The 18,028-nt window shown below is 38.1% G+C and overlaps 1 protein-coding gene across 2 annotated transcripts in view; it reads left to right on the top strand.

Annotated features, from left to right (window-relative positions):
• The window catches only part of VAV3 (vav guanine nucleotide exchange factor 3), a 173,102-nt gene that overhangs the window by 68,566 nt on the left and 86,508 nt on the right, over positions 1-18,028 (top strand). For both annotated transcript variants that reach the window (XM_080407185.1, XM_080407184.1), the window contains exons 6-15: positions 4,074-4,166; positions 4,267-4,335; positions 8,350-8,453; positions 10,532-10,631; positions 11,946-12,041; positions 13,688-13,756; positions 16,200-16,286; positions 16,741-16,826; positions 17,194-17,326; positions 17,652-17,761. In XM_080407185.1, the coding sequence (XP_080263311.1) occupies positions 4,074-4,166; positions 4,267-4,335; positions 8,350-8,453; positions 10,532-10,631; positions 11,946-12,041; positions 13,688-13,756; positions 16,200-16,286; positions 16,741-16,826; positions 17,194-17,326; positions 17,652-17,761 (947 nt within the window). The remainder of the gene's footprint in view (positions 1-4,073; positions 4,167-4,266; positions 4,336-8,349; positions 8,454-10,531; positions 10,632-11,945; positions 12,042-13,687; positions 13,757-16,199; positions 16,287-16,740; positions 16,827-17,193; positions 17,327-17,651; positions 17,762-18,028) is intronic.

Below are 18,028 nucleotides of genomic sequence, written 5' to 3'. Positions count from 1 at the left end.
CTGACCTTCCTCAGAGGTGTGCTTTCTGATCTGGAAAAAGTTAGTCTTGTGGCCATGACAGGATGTTTTTTAGGACAGTTGTTTTCTTCCTCTACATTGACATGAATGTATGTTGTGTGTCCTGTTTTCTTAAGTTGGAAACTTGCCGGTACTGTTCTGTGTTGCTTTTTAATAATATAATTATGTGAAGAAACAAGAAATTCTGAAGATCTTAATCTTTTTTTTGGTTGTTTTTGGTTTGTTGTTGTTGTGCAATGGGTTGACTGTGGCTGGACGCCAGGTGCCCACCAAGCTGCTCTATCATTCCCCTTCTCAGCAGAACAGTGGGGGAGAAAATAAGATGAAAAAAACCACTTGTGGGTCAAGATAAAGGCAGTTTAATAAAGCTATAGCGAGTCATGCATGTGGAAGTGAAGGAAAACCAAAATATGCTATTCTCTACTTGCCATCAGCAGGTGATGTTTGGCCACTTCCCAGGAAGCAGGGCTTCAGCACGCGTAGCGGGTGCTCTGGAAGACAAACACCGTAAACGATGAGTGCCCCAGCCCCCTCTTCCTCCTTGTTTCCCTTAGCTTTTATATCTGACCAGACATCATATAGTATGGAATATTCCATCGGCCACTTTGGGTCAGCTGTCCTGACTATGTCCCCTCTCAGTATCTTGCCCACCCCCAGCCTACTGGTGGGGGGAAGGGAGGGAGGTTGTAGAGACAGCCTTGATGCTGTGTGAGCCCCGCTCAGCACAGCACTATGAGGGCTGCTGTGGGGCTCAGCCAGACCTGATACATACTGTTTTGGGTTTGTTCTTACCTTGTGTATCTCTTCAGTACAAGTATAGGAGATAGCTAATGTGATTGGTGATCTCTGCTTTTATGATAATTCCCCAAACTTACCACTATCTTGTCTTTGGGAAGATCACTGGTTGCTTTAATCTCTATTGTTTTGAGTATAACAACATTGTTTTCAAGCCTCTTTTTCTGTTAATACAAAATCCTGCAGGTAATGCATGTAAATCAAGGATGAGATAAGTAGAAAGTTATCTTAGTTTTTCACATTTTGCTTCATGTTGTTTACCTCCTAACATTTGAGTTATTCAATAAAAACCAAATTAAAAAAATGAGTTGAAAAAACACTGTTCTTTATCTAATGAAGTCACATTCACTTGCAGGCAGGATGTTTTAGAAAAGTGTTTGAATCATAGGAAATCTTTACTGTGATCATTTTGACTTTTTATACTGAAACTCAAAACGCATTAAGTTTTGGCTTTCACATAATGAGAGTGGGTGTTTTCCCCCCCCCCCCCCCCCCCCCTTCAACTGTAACAGTTGGTAATCTCTGGCAGTTGGTAGTGTCTAAACTTTCTCTGATTCTTTCCTGTTGCAAATGTCACTCTCGCATATCTGTGTTTCTAGCAAATGATTATTATAGCAATCAGAACTCTCACGTTCTAATTTTAGTTGTATCTTAGCCTAGATACTTCAGACTTTCACTTGTTTCTTATAGAAAATAAATGAAAACTGAAAACATGGTACAGCAAAATATTTTTTCCACAACATGTAATGAATGGAGGCATTGCAATTGTTTTGCTGTGTCAGCTTTCTTGAATGCGGTAATTATTTCTGATATGTGATAATTTCCTCTCAGGTTTATAAATACACTGTATGATGGCTTTGCGCAGTTCTTCCTTTTGAATCCTATGTGAGAATTCCTTGCATGTGAAAACACTAGCTCAGGACAGTCTCCAAGTAGATTTTTAGAAGAACCCAATGCTTTTCAGAGTCTCCATTAGAAGCCAAAATGCTTTATATCTCCCTTATCCTTGATTTATTGTCATTATCTTCTGATGTTAACTGTTCAGGTTACTTTTTCTGTAGCAGTAGCTAACCTTCAAAGGCATTTTTCCTCACTTGTACTGGTAGGCACATGATTTCTTATTTCCTGTCTCCTTTTGTTTATTGCACTCAAATTCTAGAAGTTTTTGGTACGGACAGAAAGTTGATATGTTAATTTCTGCCTGAAGTGCCTATGTGAATGATCGGCTTTGGTTAGGTGAGCGCAAAACTGAAGTGAGCGGTTTTAAATGAAATCCCAGGATTTTGTTTGCATCACCTATATGAGAGTTGGTAAACAACAAACCGGCACATTTTGCAAATGAATATCAACTCCTACTGGGCACAACAACTTCTGTATTGGTACAAATACTGCAAGTAATTTGAACAGTATTGGGCTTCCAATGGTAAATGTGAAAAATAACAAAAAGCCTGGATAATGTCAAATTCTAGTATGTTATTGAGATTAATTATCTATGGCTAACCGTGACAGTGCCTTCTTCCCCTGCTAAAGAATTTGGGAATAAATGGTAGATTTTGAGATGAGATTGATCAGATGCTCACAAAGTATGTTTTTACTGATAATGACAGACTATATTTTTGCAAAATGGTTACTTCTATCCCCAGCTGATAAGGCTGGCACTTTAATGTTTGTTATGGGGAAATTAAGAACTGCACTAACTGGGTTTTAAAGAGTAATTTCTGAGACAATGCAGCACCTGGTAGATGAGAGTCAGAAACCGAGTTCCAGTTGCGGGAGCTGCTTGTAGAGTCACATGGAGGCAGAGAAGGATAAGGAGATAGATCAAAACAGCAATCAAAGTGTGAGCAGTGTTGAAGCTTTACATGCCTGTATGATTCACAGCTTGGTGTCTAGTTTAGGCTGTAGGAATACATTTCCCACTCTTCATAGGTGGCCAAGCAATATCATGGGAGCTGTATGTCGCTCATGAAGAGTGTAAGTGCTGCTTGCTGTTGGCTGTGGCAGGCTTAGCAGGTGTGTCAAGTAGACTGCTAGCAGAGAAAGGGGGTAGAAGCAGTCTAGCTCTTGGACATGCTAAGAGCTAATTGTTAAAATTTCAGTCTAGAAGTTTTGCTGTTGCTGGAGGAGAGAAGCCTTTCTTTCAAAAGCTAAAAATCTTTTCCTGAACAGAAAGAGCTGCAGTACTAAATTTCTAGTCCTGACTACTCCTGTATTTGAGTAACACCTATAATCAGGCATATTATGTGCAGTATGTGAATTCCCTGCATTGGGTGGAATAAAGGTAAGATACAGTTAGGGATATGCTGAAGGATGCCTTGGAAGGGTGTTACAAACTGATAAATAGGCTTCAGACAGGATGTGATAGTACTGTTGCTTATTAAGCCACTGCTTATTGTTGTTTTTGGAGAAAACATTTTGGATAAATTATTGCTTTTAATTGTAAGAGCCTATCCAGTTACTGTGTCAGATCTCCAAGCTGACGTACATGACTCCAGATATTTTGAGTCTTGCTTGACATGAATGCTTCCATACCTTCTTCCAGGTATTTACTCTTATTTGAAATCAGGTTTAGAAGTTATTGAACCTGTAATACTGTAAATCTGATCTTCAGTAACAGTGCCTGTAAACTGATTTATAAAGTCCTGCGCTCATAGTTAGTCCAATTTCCTAGAAGTCTGGTGATTTACTTGGAAAAAACCCCAGGGTCTCGTTGAAGACACATACATACCTATGGGGGAGCTGAACTTTGAGGTCACTGCACTGACTGGAGAACATACTGGCATTGTGTCTGAAGAGAAAGCTTCCCTTGAGAAAAGGGGAAAACTGTAAATAAGTGCAGGGATTAGACTGAATCCAATATTTATGGCAATGCAAAGTTACTTACATGATTTAGCCCCATTAAGTTTAATGGAATTATTAACTGCCGAGTATTTCAAATAAGATTTCTCAGTCTGGATGTAAATTAAATGTGACCTTGTATTTCAGCTTCTGGAGTACATGCAGAGAGTTTAGCATTTTATGTCTAAACATTAACTTTTCATAATACTCCTTTGATGCTGAATTTTAGTAAAACTCTTAAAGCCATCAGCTAATTGAACATTAAAATATTCTTGGTTATTGCTGTCATCTTTGGCGACTGCAGTACTCAGAAAATTTCAGGAAGCAGTTATCCTAATTGCTTAATTCTAAACAAGTAAATACATTTATTATCTATTAGGTGCCTGTTATAGACTTTAAACTTGACTCCATTGTAATTGCAGAAATATACTGAAAATGACATAAGAAGCTGTTGTCTTGCTGAAATAAAGCAAACTGAAGAGAAATACACTGAAACTCTGGAATCGATAGAGAAAGTAAGATACTAATAGAATCACAACTTACGTATTTTTATAGCAGTCTAGAAAATGTAATGACATGGTCAAATATATATATAAAATTATTTTCTCCTTGCAGTTTTTCATGGTACCATTGAAAAGATTTCTGTCAGCATCAGAGTTTGATACTGTTTTCATCAACATTCCTGTAAGTAATTGCATATTTAATGAACAGATACAAGGTGATATCTTTGTGTTGTATGTCACTGCACAAAATGATTATTTGAAATATGATGTACAATGCATTTATGTAAATATTAGGGTAGTTGATAAAAAAGATGTGTATTTAATTTTTTTTTTCTGCTTGAGGGGAATAGGATAAGAGAAATAGTATTATCATGTCAGAGAGTCAGTAGTTATAAACTGGAGTATCTTTGACCCTTAGAAGCTAATAATTTATAGAAGATGGGTGATCTGCTAACATATGCTGGTATTGTAGCGATGATACGAAGTTGTACTGTTAGGTTGCCTACCACTGTATGCTGAGTGATGCTTTTGTAAGGATTTCTATAGACACTCTGCAAATCCTTTTATCTACCCTGGCTCTGTCATCATTGAAGAAGTTTTAAAGTTAAGATAATTCACAGTTTTGGATTCAGAATCTGGCACTGGAAAGGATAAGAAAATTCTCTGTGAAGTATCTGGGAGATCTCTTTATTTGACTGAAAGCGTAAATGTTTCTGTGATTATTACTTTGTTCCATTTATTTTTCGCCTAATCATAACACATGACAATTTAGGTAAATTTTTTAGTTTTCAGCAGATGTTTTTATCTGACTTAAAAGGAAGACATCAGACATGGTCTGAAGCCTCTCTTAACACAGGCAAATGAATGTTTTTCAGTGAGGTACACTGTAAAGAAAGGGTCCCCATAGTGTGGACCATGGGCTGCATCAAACCTTTATTACCTGTAAAAGATCACCTCTGTTTTGGCCATCTCTGGCACATCCCACAGGTTCTCAGGGCTGTAGGGAAGAGGTGTTGGGAATTTTTTTATTCTGTGGGAACCTGGCCTTTCAGAATGTTTTAGTTGCTGTTGCAGCAACTGTTTCAACCTGACAGAAGTAAAATTACGAGTTGTTACATTGATGATGATACTTGGTACACCTTGCCATATCTGTCCTGCTATTAAAATTTTCACCCTGAATCTCAGTTGCTGTGATTTCCTTCTCTTTTTGAATATTAGTCCAAAATACTGCTGCAGATATCAGTAACCTACTTGTCATCTTGAAGTATGTTAGCTGCCCATAGAGATATCTTTGCTTTTGAAAAAAAAATAATTCTGTCCTACATTGTTTTTTATTCATTACAAATAAGGCCCTAGTGTGCCCTACCTAAGTTACTGTAAACCTCTTTCCTAAGGATCAATGTGCCCAGGCATGTTGTTGGCTTACATATATTGGAAGACCTAAAGCTAGCCAACGTGGAACACTGCACAGAGGTATAAAAAAAGGGCTTATATGCTGTAAGCACGAACTGAGAGGTCAGTCTACTCACTGCTCATTAAAGAAATGTAAGGCGATCAGGTAACAGGAGTAAAAAGAACAAAACCTATTTATTTGAAACTAGGAAGGCATGTAGTAAATTGTTACATATAAATTGTTTTACTTTAATTTTCATTATCAGCATTCTGTATTTGGGTTTTACAGGATGGTGCTAATTTCTGACTCCACTAACATTTCATAGGCATACAAAAACATTAAAAGATTCCCAGGACTTGCCTAAACCAAAAATATGTGCAAACACTTTGTCTGCTGAGACCTTGTCTCTGCGGCAGTTCCTCAGCAGGAAGGCTGGAGGGCAGTGGAACCTTGTTTTAAACTAAAAATAGCTGTTGCACAGAGCTCTACAGCAAACTGTGACGTGAAGAGCAAGTGCGGTGTTCTTAGAACAGGATGGATTTGCTTCTGTTAAAGGGTTGTGGTGAAGGATCGGTGCTTTAGGGTGATGCTGCATTCCTTATATAGACTCTGAAAGATGCTTGCTGAACAGTCATCTGCTGATATCAAAATATATTTTATTTTTAAGAAAAAATACCAACAAATCAACCACCCCAAACTACTCAGCAGTCTAAGAGCGTGCCTTTCTTTAGGGCTCAGATTTCAGAGTTCTGTCCTGTGAAACGTATGTATAGTTCTATATTTGTGTGTGTAGCTGTGTGCATATATATCTGTGTATATATATATATGTACATATATATGCAGTTGTATGTACATCTGTGTATGTGTGCACACATATATAGATGCATTTGTATTTACACCTATGCATGCATTTGAATTGAGACATATGATGTGGACATATTTCCAGCTCTTTCATTCTGTATGTATGTGTAACAGATAACTGAAGTGTTGGAACTTTCATTAACTGTTAATGATGTTAACATCAGTTTAATTTAAAACTTTGAATTGGAGATAGAAGCTCAAAAAGACATTTTGCCCCATTAGCACTAAGCTGTTTTTCAGGGGGGTTGCTTAGTTGAGTCCCTGTGTGTTCCTGAGAAAATGTTCTCCTGTAATATATTAATTGGGAAGCATTTCTGTAATTGGAAAGCATTTGTCTAATAATGTCTTTGTCTGCCACAACTTAAGAATCTGAGGGTATAATGGAATTACAGAATGGTCAGGCTTGGAAGGGACCTCTGGAGATCATCTAGTCCAACTCCCTGCCGGGTCACCTAGAGCAGGTTGCACAGGGTTGTGTTCAGGCAGTTTTTGAATGTCTGCAGAGAAGGAGACTGCCCAGCCTCTCTGGGCAACCTGTTCCGGTGCTCTGTCACCCTCAAGGTAAAGAAGTTTTTTGCTCATATTCAGAACAAACTTCCTATGCTTCAGTTTGTGCCTGTTGCCCCTTGTCCTGTTGCTGGCCACCACTGAAAAGAGCCTGGCCCCGTCCTCTTAACACTCCTCCTTCAGGTATTTGTAGGCATTGGTAAGATCCCCTCTCAGCCTTCTCTTCCCCAGGCTAAACAGCCCCAGCTCTCTCAGCCTTTCCTCATAAGGGGGATGCTCCAGCCCCCTCATCCCCTTTGTAGCCCTCCGCTGCCTGCTGCCCCCTGCCCCCAGTAGTTCCCTGTCTCTCTTGAACTGGGGAGCCCAGAACTGGACACAGTGTTCCAGATAAGGCTTCACCAGGGCCAAGCAGAGGGGCAGGATCACCTCCCTTGACCTGCTGGCCACACTCCTCCTGATGCACCTCAGGATCCCATTTGCCTTATTGGCCACAAGGGTACACTGCTGGCTTGTGGGCAACCTGCTGTCCAACAGAACTCCCAGGTCCTTAAGGCTATACAATTGCTATCAACTGAATTTGATCTGGTTTAATTTTTTTCTCCCTCACCTGTGATGTGATTGACCTTGCGTGTACTCTTGTACTCCTACTTTTCATCAGTATAAATTGTTTTCACTTAGTTTGCAACTCAATGTTGCATACTATTTTTGTGGTATATAATTTGCTGCATTAAACCATCTTCAATGGCTTTTTTTTTTAATGTCCTCTATTTTTTCATTACAGTGGTCTGTACATCACTTAGTCAGTTATCATGGTTTCAAAACTTTAACCTGTTTTTACTTTTTCTTGTGAATTCTTTGACACTATCCATGCAGCATTAAGGCTGATGTAATCTGCTATAGTTGCTTACGGGTTTTTGTCTAGTAGTGAACAAGTAAGGTGAGTTGCTGCTATACTCAGGGAGCAAATCCTTCTGCAATATTCTTGCCTTTCATCCATTAGTTGCCTGCTGTATTGGGAAACTCATTATGATTGCAGTTAACTTGGCACTAGAACATCACTAATTGACCAATGTAATGTACAAAACTAATTTTTCACAGCTCAGGGACATGAATTATTACTTTATCTTGTCACTAAAGCATTTACTTGACTTACTTAATTTTAAAATTATCATTATAAAATGAAGATGAATTAACAGCGCACGTTCCAAGCTAGAATAAATTAGTCTCTAATAGGTAGTTCTTGGAGTTTAGTTTTTCTTGTCGCACTATATGGAAGATGTGGCAAACCTTGAAATTAGGTACTACTCTCAAATGATCGGTTTTCAATTTTATTGAAATTAATGGGTCTAACATGAAATAACGTATTGTTATATTCAAAGCTTTAAGTTTTTCTGTTTTGAAAAACCTGTCCCCCTCCCATTGCTTTTTTTTAAGGATTTGGTGAAAATTCACAGGAATCTAACACAGGACATCAATGATTCCATTGTTAACAAAAATGATCAGAACCTATATCAAATTTTTATTAACTACAAGGAAAGGTAAGTTTTATGCACTTTTACTAATTGTGATAATCTATGCTCAATTTGGTAAAGTATTTTTTATTATGTTTTTGCTTGAGTATTTCTGAAACAGGATTGAATTCAGTGTGAATATACTTGTTAAACTAGTATTTGGTGTTCTGAGCCTGGAAGTCAAAACATAACCTCTTGCTATGGAGAAGAGCCCTCCCTCTTCTTACCCCTAGTTTTGGCAATATTGTTACTAGGCAGGTAACATCTGTATTTTGAACAAAACTTAAGTAGCTTCTTGTGCACAGCATTTTTTTTAATGCAAAGAATCCCAGGTATTTCATAGCATGTATGTGTACTGTTTAACAGGGAAAATGTTATAAAACGGGAAGGGGCAAAATAAGGCAAGGATATGTATTACGGCTATTCCAGGCTAAAGAAAACAGAAGAGGTCATAACTTGAAAGAAGAGAAAGCAGGTGCAAAAGAGAACAGGAGACTAGGGTCTTACTGTACCCTGCAGTCAAAGGTGTGACAGTAAAGCAAACACACTCTGCCTTCAAACTGTGAAAAACAGCCAAGCTGATAACAGAATAGCTGTGGCAGCATGCCATGCCCTGTAGGCTAATTGCCATTTTTTTATCCACCTTTTCACATTGTTTTTTCTGCCAGCACTGAACAGCTGCTGGACTGTACAGATGAACTTTTATGCCTGTGGTATTTAGCTGAAAAACACTTGTACTGTGGACTGCCTTGAAATAACCCTTTTAACCTGGGTAAAAATTAGTTCCTTCTGGGACTGGAGTGGGAAAGACGTGAGGAAGCTAACTGGATTTGCTTGAGGTGATGGGGAAGGAGGATTGTTGCAGTAATAATAGGTTTGTGAGAAATTCGACAGCAGCATCTGGAAAACATTGGAGTGGAGAGTTGTTTTCTGAGGGAGGAGGGTGCCCCAGGCTGCCCATGAACAGTCTTGCCTTTTAAGACCCTCTGTCTCAGCTTTTTTTGGAGCAGGACGTAGTTATTTCCCAGGCTGTTAGACTTTCTGCTGCTGTAGGAGGGAATCAGGGGACAAAAAATTGTTCTGGAAAATGCTTGTCTTTCAAAAGTTTGTCTGAAATGTGTGCTAAAAAGGAAATGAAGGGCACTGAGAAGAAACCTCAGATTTGTATTATAAAAAGAGGAAACAGACAGAGGTAGACTCAGTGTCTTAACCATGTAGTGATTAAAAACAATCAGAATTGGTAAGTGTTAAATCAGTATTATCACTTTAATTGTGGAAAAAAAAATAGAAAAAGAAAAATGGCAAAGATTAGGTGAGAGAAAAAAAAATTTGAGACCTCAATGGAAAGCTCATAGGACACGGCCCCCCTCACCCCTCCCCCCCCCCCCCCCCCCCCAAAAAAAAAAAAAAAAAAAAGGGATTTGAAGCACACAGAAGGAATGACCTCAAGAAATATTTGAAAAAGAGAAAGGAAACAGTGCTCTTTGCATTTGGACTAGCAGAAAGAAGTACTCCAAACAGGGGCAAGAAACTCCTGTCATAAAAGATACTCCTTGATGAAGCATTGCTGGCCTTGATAACTACTGAACATTTCTTGAGTTTTCATACACTATTATTTTTATCTGAGAGTTCACAGGATATAACATTGTAGAAGCTGATGGAGATGGATCAGTTTGGGTAACCTACAAGTTCTGTAAAGGATAGTTGTAATTAATCCTGTTAGGACTGTGTTACAGAATTTATTCTTTACAACCTTGGAAATCTACAGTGTTATAAATGCTACAGACTGTTGTTCTATTAAACAACAGTCGTGCTGCTTTTTAATGAGTCCTATATTTATCAGAACATATACATGTGAATATTAAAGGAAATTGCAATGATTGTACAGCATTTTGAAGGTAGAGCAAAATTGTATTCTTCTAAATATTTTTCCTTGTTAGTCGTGCTGCCTATTGTAAGTCTGTGGCTAAATCCTATCCTTGCTTATTTAGGCACTGTGCCATTTAAAAGGAAGGTTGTTAACCATGTATTTGTGAAAAATGATCAAGGATTTTTGCTAAATAAACATATGTGCCTTTTATTCTTTATCTCTTGTTTTGATTTAGATTGGTTATTTATGGACAGTACTGCAGTCAAGTGGAGATAGCGATATCATGCTTGGACAACATCTCTAAGACAAAAGAAGATGTTAAATTGAAGTTAGAGGTATCAGTATTTTTTAACTTGTATATATACATTTTATATATATATATATTTATACACACACACACACATGTGAATGTGCTGCTGCTTCTTTCAATTTTTTGGAGCCTCTGATCAAATGAATATGTGAACTGTTGTGGTATACATCCTGGCACTAAAGTGAATCTTTGCCACTGACATTAGTAGGGTTAAGTTTTTTTTTTTCCGAGAAGTGATCGTCAGCCGTCCCCTTCTGTTAATCGTGACATCTCAGAATGCAGAATTGCAGAACTGCTCAGGTTGGGAGGGACCTCAAAGCTGAACAAGCCCTGGTTCCGCAGCCTCACAGGGCTTGCTGTCTGCCACGACCCCTGAGCTGGTCAGCCCTCAGGGTTAGTGTGTCTCTGGTTAGTGCATACTAGGAAGGACTCAGCCTTCACCTTGTTGCCTTCGTGTGAGGTTCCTTTTGGACATGCCCTGAAAAGTGTCACCTGTACCTCCAGTCTGGTGTTCCCTGCAGACTTGCTGTGGATGTCCTCTGTCTTTTCCTGCAGATCACTACTAAAGACATTAAAATGGAGGGGTCCCTGGATGGGCCTCTGAGGAGCTATGTTTGCAACTGTCCCTCAGGTAGTGTAGGAAACAGGCACTGCTCTTTCTGAGTCTCGGGATCTAGCCAGCTTTTCATACACCTGGTAGTTTATTCATCTGGAACATAGCATCCCAATGTGGATATCGGGATGCTGCAGGAGATGATGTTGACAGCCATGGAAAAATCAAGGTAGACTCTCCCGACCCATTTGGAGTTCTAGCCATTTCATTGGCACGGAAAGCAGATAAGTAGGTCAAGCATAGATTTACCTGTGGTAAATCCATGCTGGAAATTTCTAGTCACCTTCTTCATGTGCCCAGAAACTGCTTCCAAGAGGACTTTGTCTGTAATTTTTGCAGTGGCTGGAGTGAGACTGACTGGCTTACAGTTTCTAGGATTATAGAATAACTTTTGCTTTTTTTTTGAAGATAGTTGTAATATTTGCCACCTTTGCTGTGCTTATAGGCAATGTCCTTTTTTTAGTTCAATGGAACGCCCAATTGCTGTTGTCTGTGATGTTTATTCTGCCCTTATGCAGCTGAAATACATAAGAATGTGGCTCTAGACCCAGTCTTTTTTTGCTTAGCTATTGCCATATCAACTGTTTTCCTTCATTTTGTTGATATTCTTTATCTTAAGCTTAATATAGTTGCTTGGCCTATGTATTACTGAATTGTCATATATAACACTTGAATATTTTTATTTTCTAAGTCTCTTGTCTTATTGTTTCTTCTGCTTTGAACTAGGAATGTTCCAAGAGGGCCAATAATGGGAAGTTTACATTGCGGGATCTTTTAGTGGTTCCAATGCAGAGAGTGCTAAAATACCACCTACTGCTCCAGGTATTTTATTTTTGAAATTTAAGGGGGCCGAGAGCAAAACTATGATTGTTTGTCACCAGCGGATTGTAAGAACGAGAACTATAGGTTTTTATCAAAGGGAAGTGATTGACATTTCCATAGATTTGAGGATGATTTGTTATGAATAAAATCCAGTCAAGTCTGGATTTTCTTACAGAGATCATTCCTCAGAGCTGAAGCATATCTGGGGGAAAAAACCCTGAAACACAATTGCATCCTCAGTATCTGAACCTTTCATTCTTGGTACGTTTAAAATGGTTAGTAGTACCAAACTATAATCGTGTTACTTTGAAATGTGAATCATTACCCCCCAAAAGAGGAAGCCGGACCATACTTAAAACATTCTTTTAAGACGCTTCTTTGCTGTCATAAATTACAATAAAGCCATATTTGTTTTGAAATGCTTCTTGTTATAACCCACAAAGCATTAGCTTTTGCAGTTAGCCCTGTAATAAGAGTGGAGAGTCTTATAAATTTAATTTGATAGGTGTGCCAGGAGACTCATTAGTTCAGCTGCAAAGAAATATATTGCTGTATTAGACTGTCAACTCTGCTGATGCTTGTAAAATGTCATTTTAAAAAGATCTACTACTTGTATGTGAAGCATAATTTTGAATTTGCAGAGCAACATACATTCTGTAATATTACATTTTTTGAAATATTTCTATAAATGAGTCATCAATATTTTCATCAACGGAAAATTGAAAAAAAAAAACCAAACCCCAAAATGAATGGTCCAGCTGCTTTTAAGAAAAACACTTACGAGATCGGAGTCATGATTTTATAATCAACCTGTCTGTTATGAAAAGATGATACACAATGTGTCACTATGCTCTGTGTGACACTATAGTATACATTGTACAAGAAAGAAATATTTTATAGACTTTGAAAGAAAAAACTACCCCAGTAAATTATTAGAATTGTTCATTTCCTATGATTTTAGCGAGTTATTATGTTAGCTGAAATGTATAATTCTCTTCTCAAATTATAAAGAAGAAATAACTTGTTTCCCCAAAAGGTTACTTTTTCACTTCATTAACACCAAAAAAACCCCTTTATTTTCCGTATGGGAAGCGGCCAAAAAAATTCTTTAAACATTTACATTTGATTAAATATGTCTTCTGAGTCAGCTTTATCTTGGACGTAATGAGACAGTGACGACTTCTAAGCAGTGCACAGTTTAGCAGAGATTTTATTGCCAGGATACATCCCCCTCTGCACACAAATGCATATTTTGGGATGGGATGATGTACTGTATAGTAACGTGCAAACGAACTCAAGTGTTTACCTGTGCTTTCAGCATGCACATATAGTAATGATCTGATTCGGCAAGTTTTAAGTCCTAGATGGACCAAATTAGCTTCTAATGGTGGTTCATTATCAGCTAAAGTCAGTGTTTGGGATACACAACATTCTTACTAAAACACTTGCCGATTACCTGTTTGCAGTAGTCCCCAGTCGGTTGTAGGCTGCTCACTATGGGGATGAAAATGTGAATTACTGGGTAGTGATGACAGGTTTTGGCTTGTTTCTTTTATTGGGGTGGTGGTGTGGGGGTAAGAAATGACAACTTCAATTTATGAACTGATAAGACGGTGGGTGAAAAGTTTTAACTGCTCTGTCCACAGGAGCTGGTAAAGCACACTACTGATCCCATGGAGAAGGCAAATCTAAAACTGGCACTTGACGCAATGAAGGTAAATATTCATGACAATGAAGTATTTATGTCTTAGTTGGCAGTTAAAATGGTAGCTTAGAACTGCATTTCCTGGAGATGATAATGTTCTTCATAGCAGATCAAACATGTTTTCACGGGTCACTGAGCTTTGTGAGTATGTCAGGGCAAGTATATATTTGAGGGTTTTGCTCAAGGCTGGGAAACAAGTTCACTAGTTTTCTGAAGTGGAGCGTTTATGAAATGGAACTTCTGCATTTCAATTTATTTCTACGTCGTTTTGCTGCCATAGAATGAGATGAAAAACAGGTGTTTCAATAATGTTGGTCTCACTTCCAAAAATTTAGGAATATTTCTACCATGGTAAGTCAATTGTAATCAAGGTCAGTAGTTTCCCAGTGAGATTAAGACAGTTATATTTCTTTACAAGACTTCTATTCTGTCATTTTAATATGGTATCTGTGGTGTCTTTCTGGAGGTAGAGTATCTGTCACTGTACATTCACCTGCAAGTAGTACCAACAAACGCTTTGTAGAATAGCTGTGCTGCCTTATATATAAGGTATTATGTGTTCCTCTGCACAGCTTCAGAAGGGAAGCACAGTTCTGCTTCAGTTGCCTTCACAGCATGAATTGTGACATTCATGTGCTGAAACTGAAATTTTTTCTATCCTTTGTGGGGAAGGCACGACATAGGTCGTATCTCGTCCACAGAAGATGCTGGAGTCAGACTAAGTTTTGGGTCACATGGCTGTCTCATAGTATGTGATTATCTGCCTTGAATGCCTGCAATACAGACCAGCTCACAAATGAGATTTTTGGTTCCTCTTTTTTGTCACCCAGTTTTGTGCAGCGAATGCAGACAGCCACCATGGTAATCTCCCATGGAGAGATGCCCTAACGGGATGGCACCGTGTTGCTTCCATCTAGTGGCAAGCCATGCATCCTGGCTGCTGCTGTTTGCCCTGGTTTGTGTTCCCCCCTTCCCCTTTCTTTTTCTTTCCCATTTCCTGCCTTGCTTCATTGTTTTTAGAGGCTGTTGAACTGAAAACCAGTTAAGAAATCTCTTGCCAGAGTGGCTGTGGCAGTTACGTGCTGGCTGGCAGGACATAACCAGCCAATTAAAAAACTTGCCCCCCTCCCCTTTGCCACACCGGCTCCAACCCACAAAACCCTCTAGGTCTGACCACCTCTCATTAAGGCCACAGCATTATTTCCCTCCCATTTTACTGTATCTTCTTACAGTAACCCTTACCGGTGTAGTAGAAGTAACTGTGCAGCTTCAGTATGTTGCTTCTATAAACCCTGATGTGTCTGCTCAAAATGAAATGTCTTTGGAAATCTGCCAGCAAAGTGCTACTGCCCCCCCAAGAAAGAAAAAATTCTAGGAAGGATTATGCTGTCAGATTTTTTTAGCAGCAAGGAAAGAGGTTATTTAATTTCCATACTAACTCTCTTTTGAGACTGATGTGAATGTATCCTGCACAGATTGATTTGGGAAGCTAGCATAATGATTGCAGCTATTCTTAGATTCTGATTAAAAAGTCTTAGGAAGAAGATGTATCTTTCTCCCACCCTCCAAATTTGTGACCACGTTGAAGGGATACTGCGAAAGCAAGTTGTGAAGATCAGAATGCCTTTTCCAGCTGCTACTCTCGGTAGCCCTGACCCTACCAATTACTGCTCCTTCTCACACCTCATCCGTAGCCATAAACAGAGAAGCCCCGGGAAATTGTCACTGTTACTCATGTGTGCTCAGAGCATTTCAAAGACTTTAGTGAAATGTGTACGGTACATGTTCTGGTAAAGGGGACAATACTGATCTCAACCTGCCACTTCAGGTAGTATATACCATTAAAAGCCCCTTTTAAAATCTGCTGTGTTATGGCTTCATGGCTTCTCTCTGCTGTGCAACAGTAAGAGCAAGGTCCTACTACTGGGGCAGTAGCTTCTCTCCTAATAAACGCCCAGACTTATGATATATTTATGCCTTACATGCTTCTTTTGAGCTACCTTACATACATTTTCTACTATACACTCTATTTACCTTCTGTCTTATTCTCAGATATTGGTTGTTGTTGACTGCTTTTTTGGCAGTGGGCTGCATAAGTTATATTTCTATTTTTAATCTTGAAAATAAAATATTAATAAAATTCAGAAAAAATCAGCCCCTTTTTACCATTTATTACATGTTTTCCTCTTTCCTGCTACTAAATTTGTGTTTCAATACGTGTGATGAAGAAAGTTTGAAATAATATTGAACATATGCAGAGACTTTTTTTTCCTTCTTTCCACATACATATTGGTCATTCTTGAACACTAAATATATATGTATATATATTTAAATAACTAAATATGGAGATAAGCCAAAGACAGAATCAGAAATAAACTTGCTAAAATAATGTATTAATGTGGTCTGTTATAGAAGAGGTTTTTTCCCCCTCCTTTTTTCTGTTGGTGCTCTAGGACTTGGCTCAGTATGTAAATGAAGTGAAGAGAGATAATGAAACGCTCCGTGAAATTAGACAGTTTCAACTATCAATAGAGAATTTGGTATGTGGTATCTTTAGTTCATGTACAGTTTTTAAATAAGTTTTGATCAGAAATGTTGATAGATTTAACTTTTCCCCATTTCCTATGAGAGTATACTACTCATAATATTGAAGTATAAGTATGCTTTGCTTGGTTTAGAATGATGTGAATATTGAAGTACAGAAGTTTGCTCTTTTGAGGGTCTGTCTAGTTAAATGTATTTCTATAGTTAAAGGTTTGCATTTGTACAGTGACTTGGTTGTTTTTGTAATGGGAAAATTTCCCATTTGAAGATCAAAATGAAATGGACTGAATCTTTATTGTGTTTAGTTTAGATGATAATGAGCAAAAGATGTTGTTTTCAGGCCTGAAAAGTCCTTTTTTGGAGTAAAAGGAGTGAGTGGTCTAACATTTGAATGTGTCATCATCTTGACATTTTTGCTATATTGAATCATACATAATACTTCTGTTTCAGAATCATTCCCTCTTACAGTATGGAAGACCTCAAGGTGATGGGGAAATAAGGATAACTACATTAGACAAACGTGCAAGGCAGGACAGGTGAGGGCATGACTTCTGATGTTTGCTGTTAAAAAGCCTGTAAATAACTCTCTTTAGATTTGAGCTCAGCTCAGTGATTCTTGAAACTACTTTCCGTTTCACTGTGGGTTCACAGAGCCTATCACCAAGCGAATTTGCAGTGTTTCACAGGAAGTTAGCTGTTACGTTATCATCTAAAATCACCTAAGTCCCTTGCAAGTAATAGGTTTCCAGCAAGAAAACTTTCAGTGGTTTTTGTTTTGTTATTCAGTAGTTGAGTTCTTCATGTTCAAAATTTTCAATGCCACAGGCTAAGGTGTGTAAAATAAGACTTTTGGTGTTGGTTTTCTGGAGTGTTTTTAACCAAATTTATATTGTATTTTCATAGGCATATCTTCTTGTTTGATCTAGCTGTAATCGTTTGCAAACGGAGAGGTGATAATTATGAAATGAAGGAAATAATAGATCTTCAGAAATACAAAATTACAAATAACCCCACTACTGATAAAGAAAATAAGAAGGTAAATATTTGTTGCTAATGCAGATAAAATAGTATTTTTTTTTGGCAGCAATTTGAAACATTTTGGTGGCATTCAGAATGTATATGCAATTTATTTACAAAGTTTTATGTGTCAAATGTAAGCTGAAGTTAGGGATTTCAACTTTTGTTTATTATGATGTAATTAAAATGTTTGAGTAAGTCATTCCTAAGTGAACACAATAATGTGGTTGTGCTGTTCCCCAAATCAGGGGATTAAGGAACATACAAATGCTGCTTTCGCTGCTGCATGCACCCCACCCTTCTTCATAACTGATGACATTTGTTTTGCCAATCTTTTTATGCAGTGGTCTTATGGCTTCTACCTCATTCATATCCAAGGTCAAAATGGTTTAGAAGTTTATTGCAAAACTAAAGACTTGAAGAAAAAATGGCTTGAACAGTTTCAGATGGCTCTGTAAGTATATTTTTATTAAGGTAGAATCATGTTTATCACTAGTGTAAGGATATCACTTATCTGAGGCTGAACTGCTTTTGTGTTTAGATTTTTGTAACGCAGTCTAGTTATCTATTTTATTTGACTTTCTGAGAAACAACTGGCTAACATCATGAGCAGAATATTTCCCTGAAACTCCCCTTGGAAAAGAAAGAGGGCACTCTAGGCTATGCATTACCTTCCAACTTTGCTGCTAAAACTGTTTTTAGTAATGCTGTCTAAGCAACC

This window comes from Falco punctatus (genome assembly GCF_963210335.1).
Source record: "Falco punctatus genome assembly, chromosome: 11".
Taxonomy (NCBI): domain Eukaryota; kingdom Metazoa; phylum Chordata; class Aves; order Falconiformes; family Falconidae; genus Falco; species Falco punctatus.
Note: the sequence above shows the minus strand (reverse complement) of the source record. Positions and strands in the feature narration are given on the sequence as shown.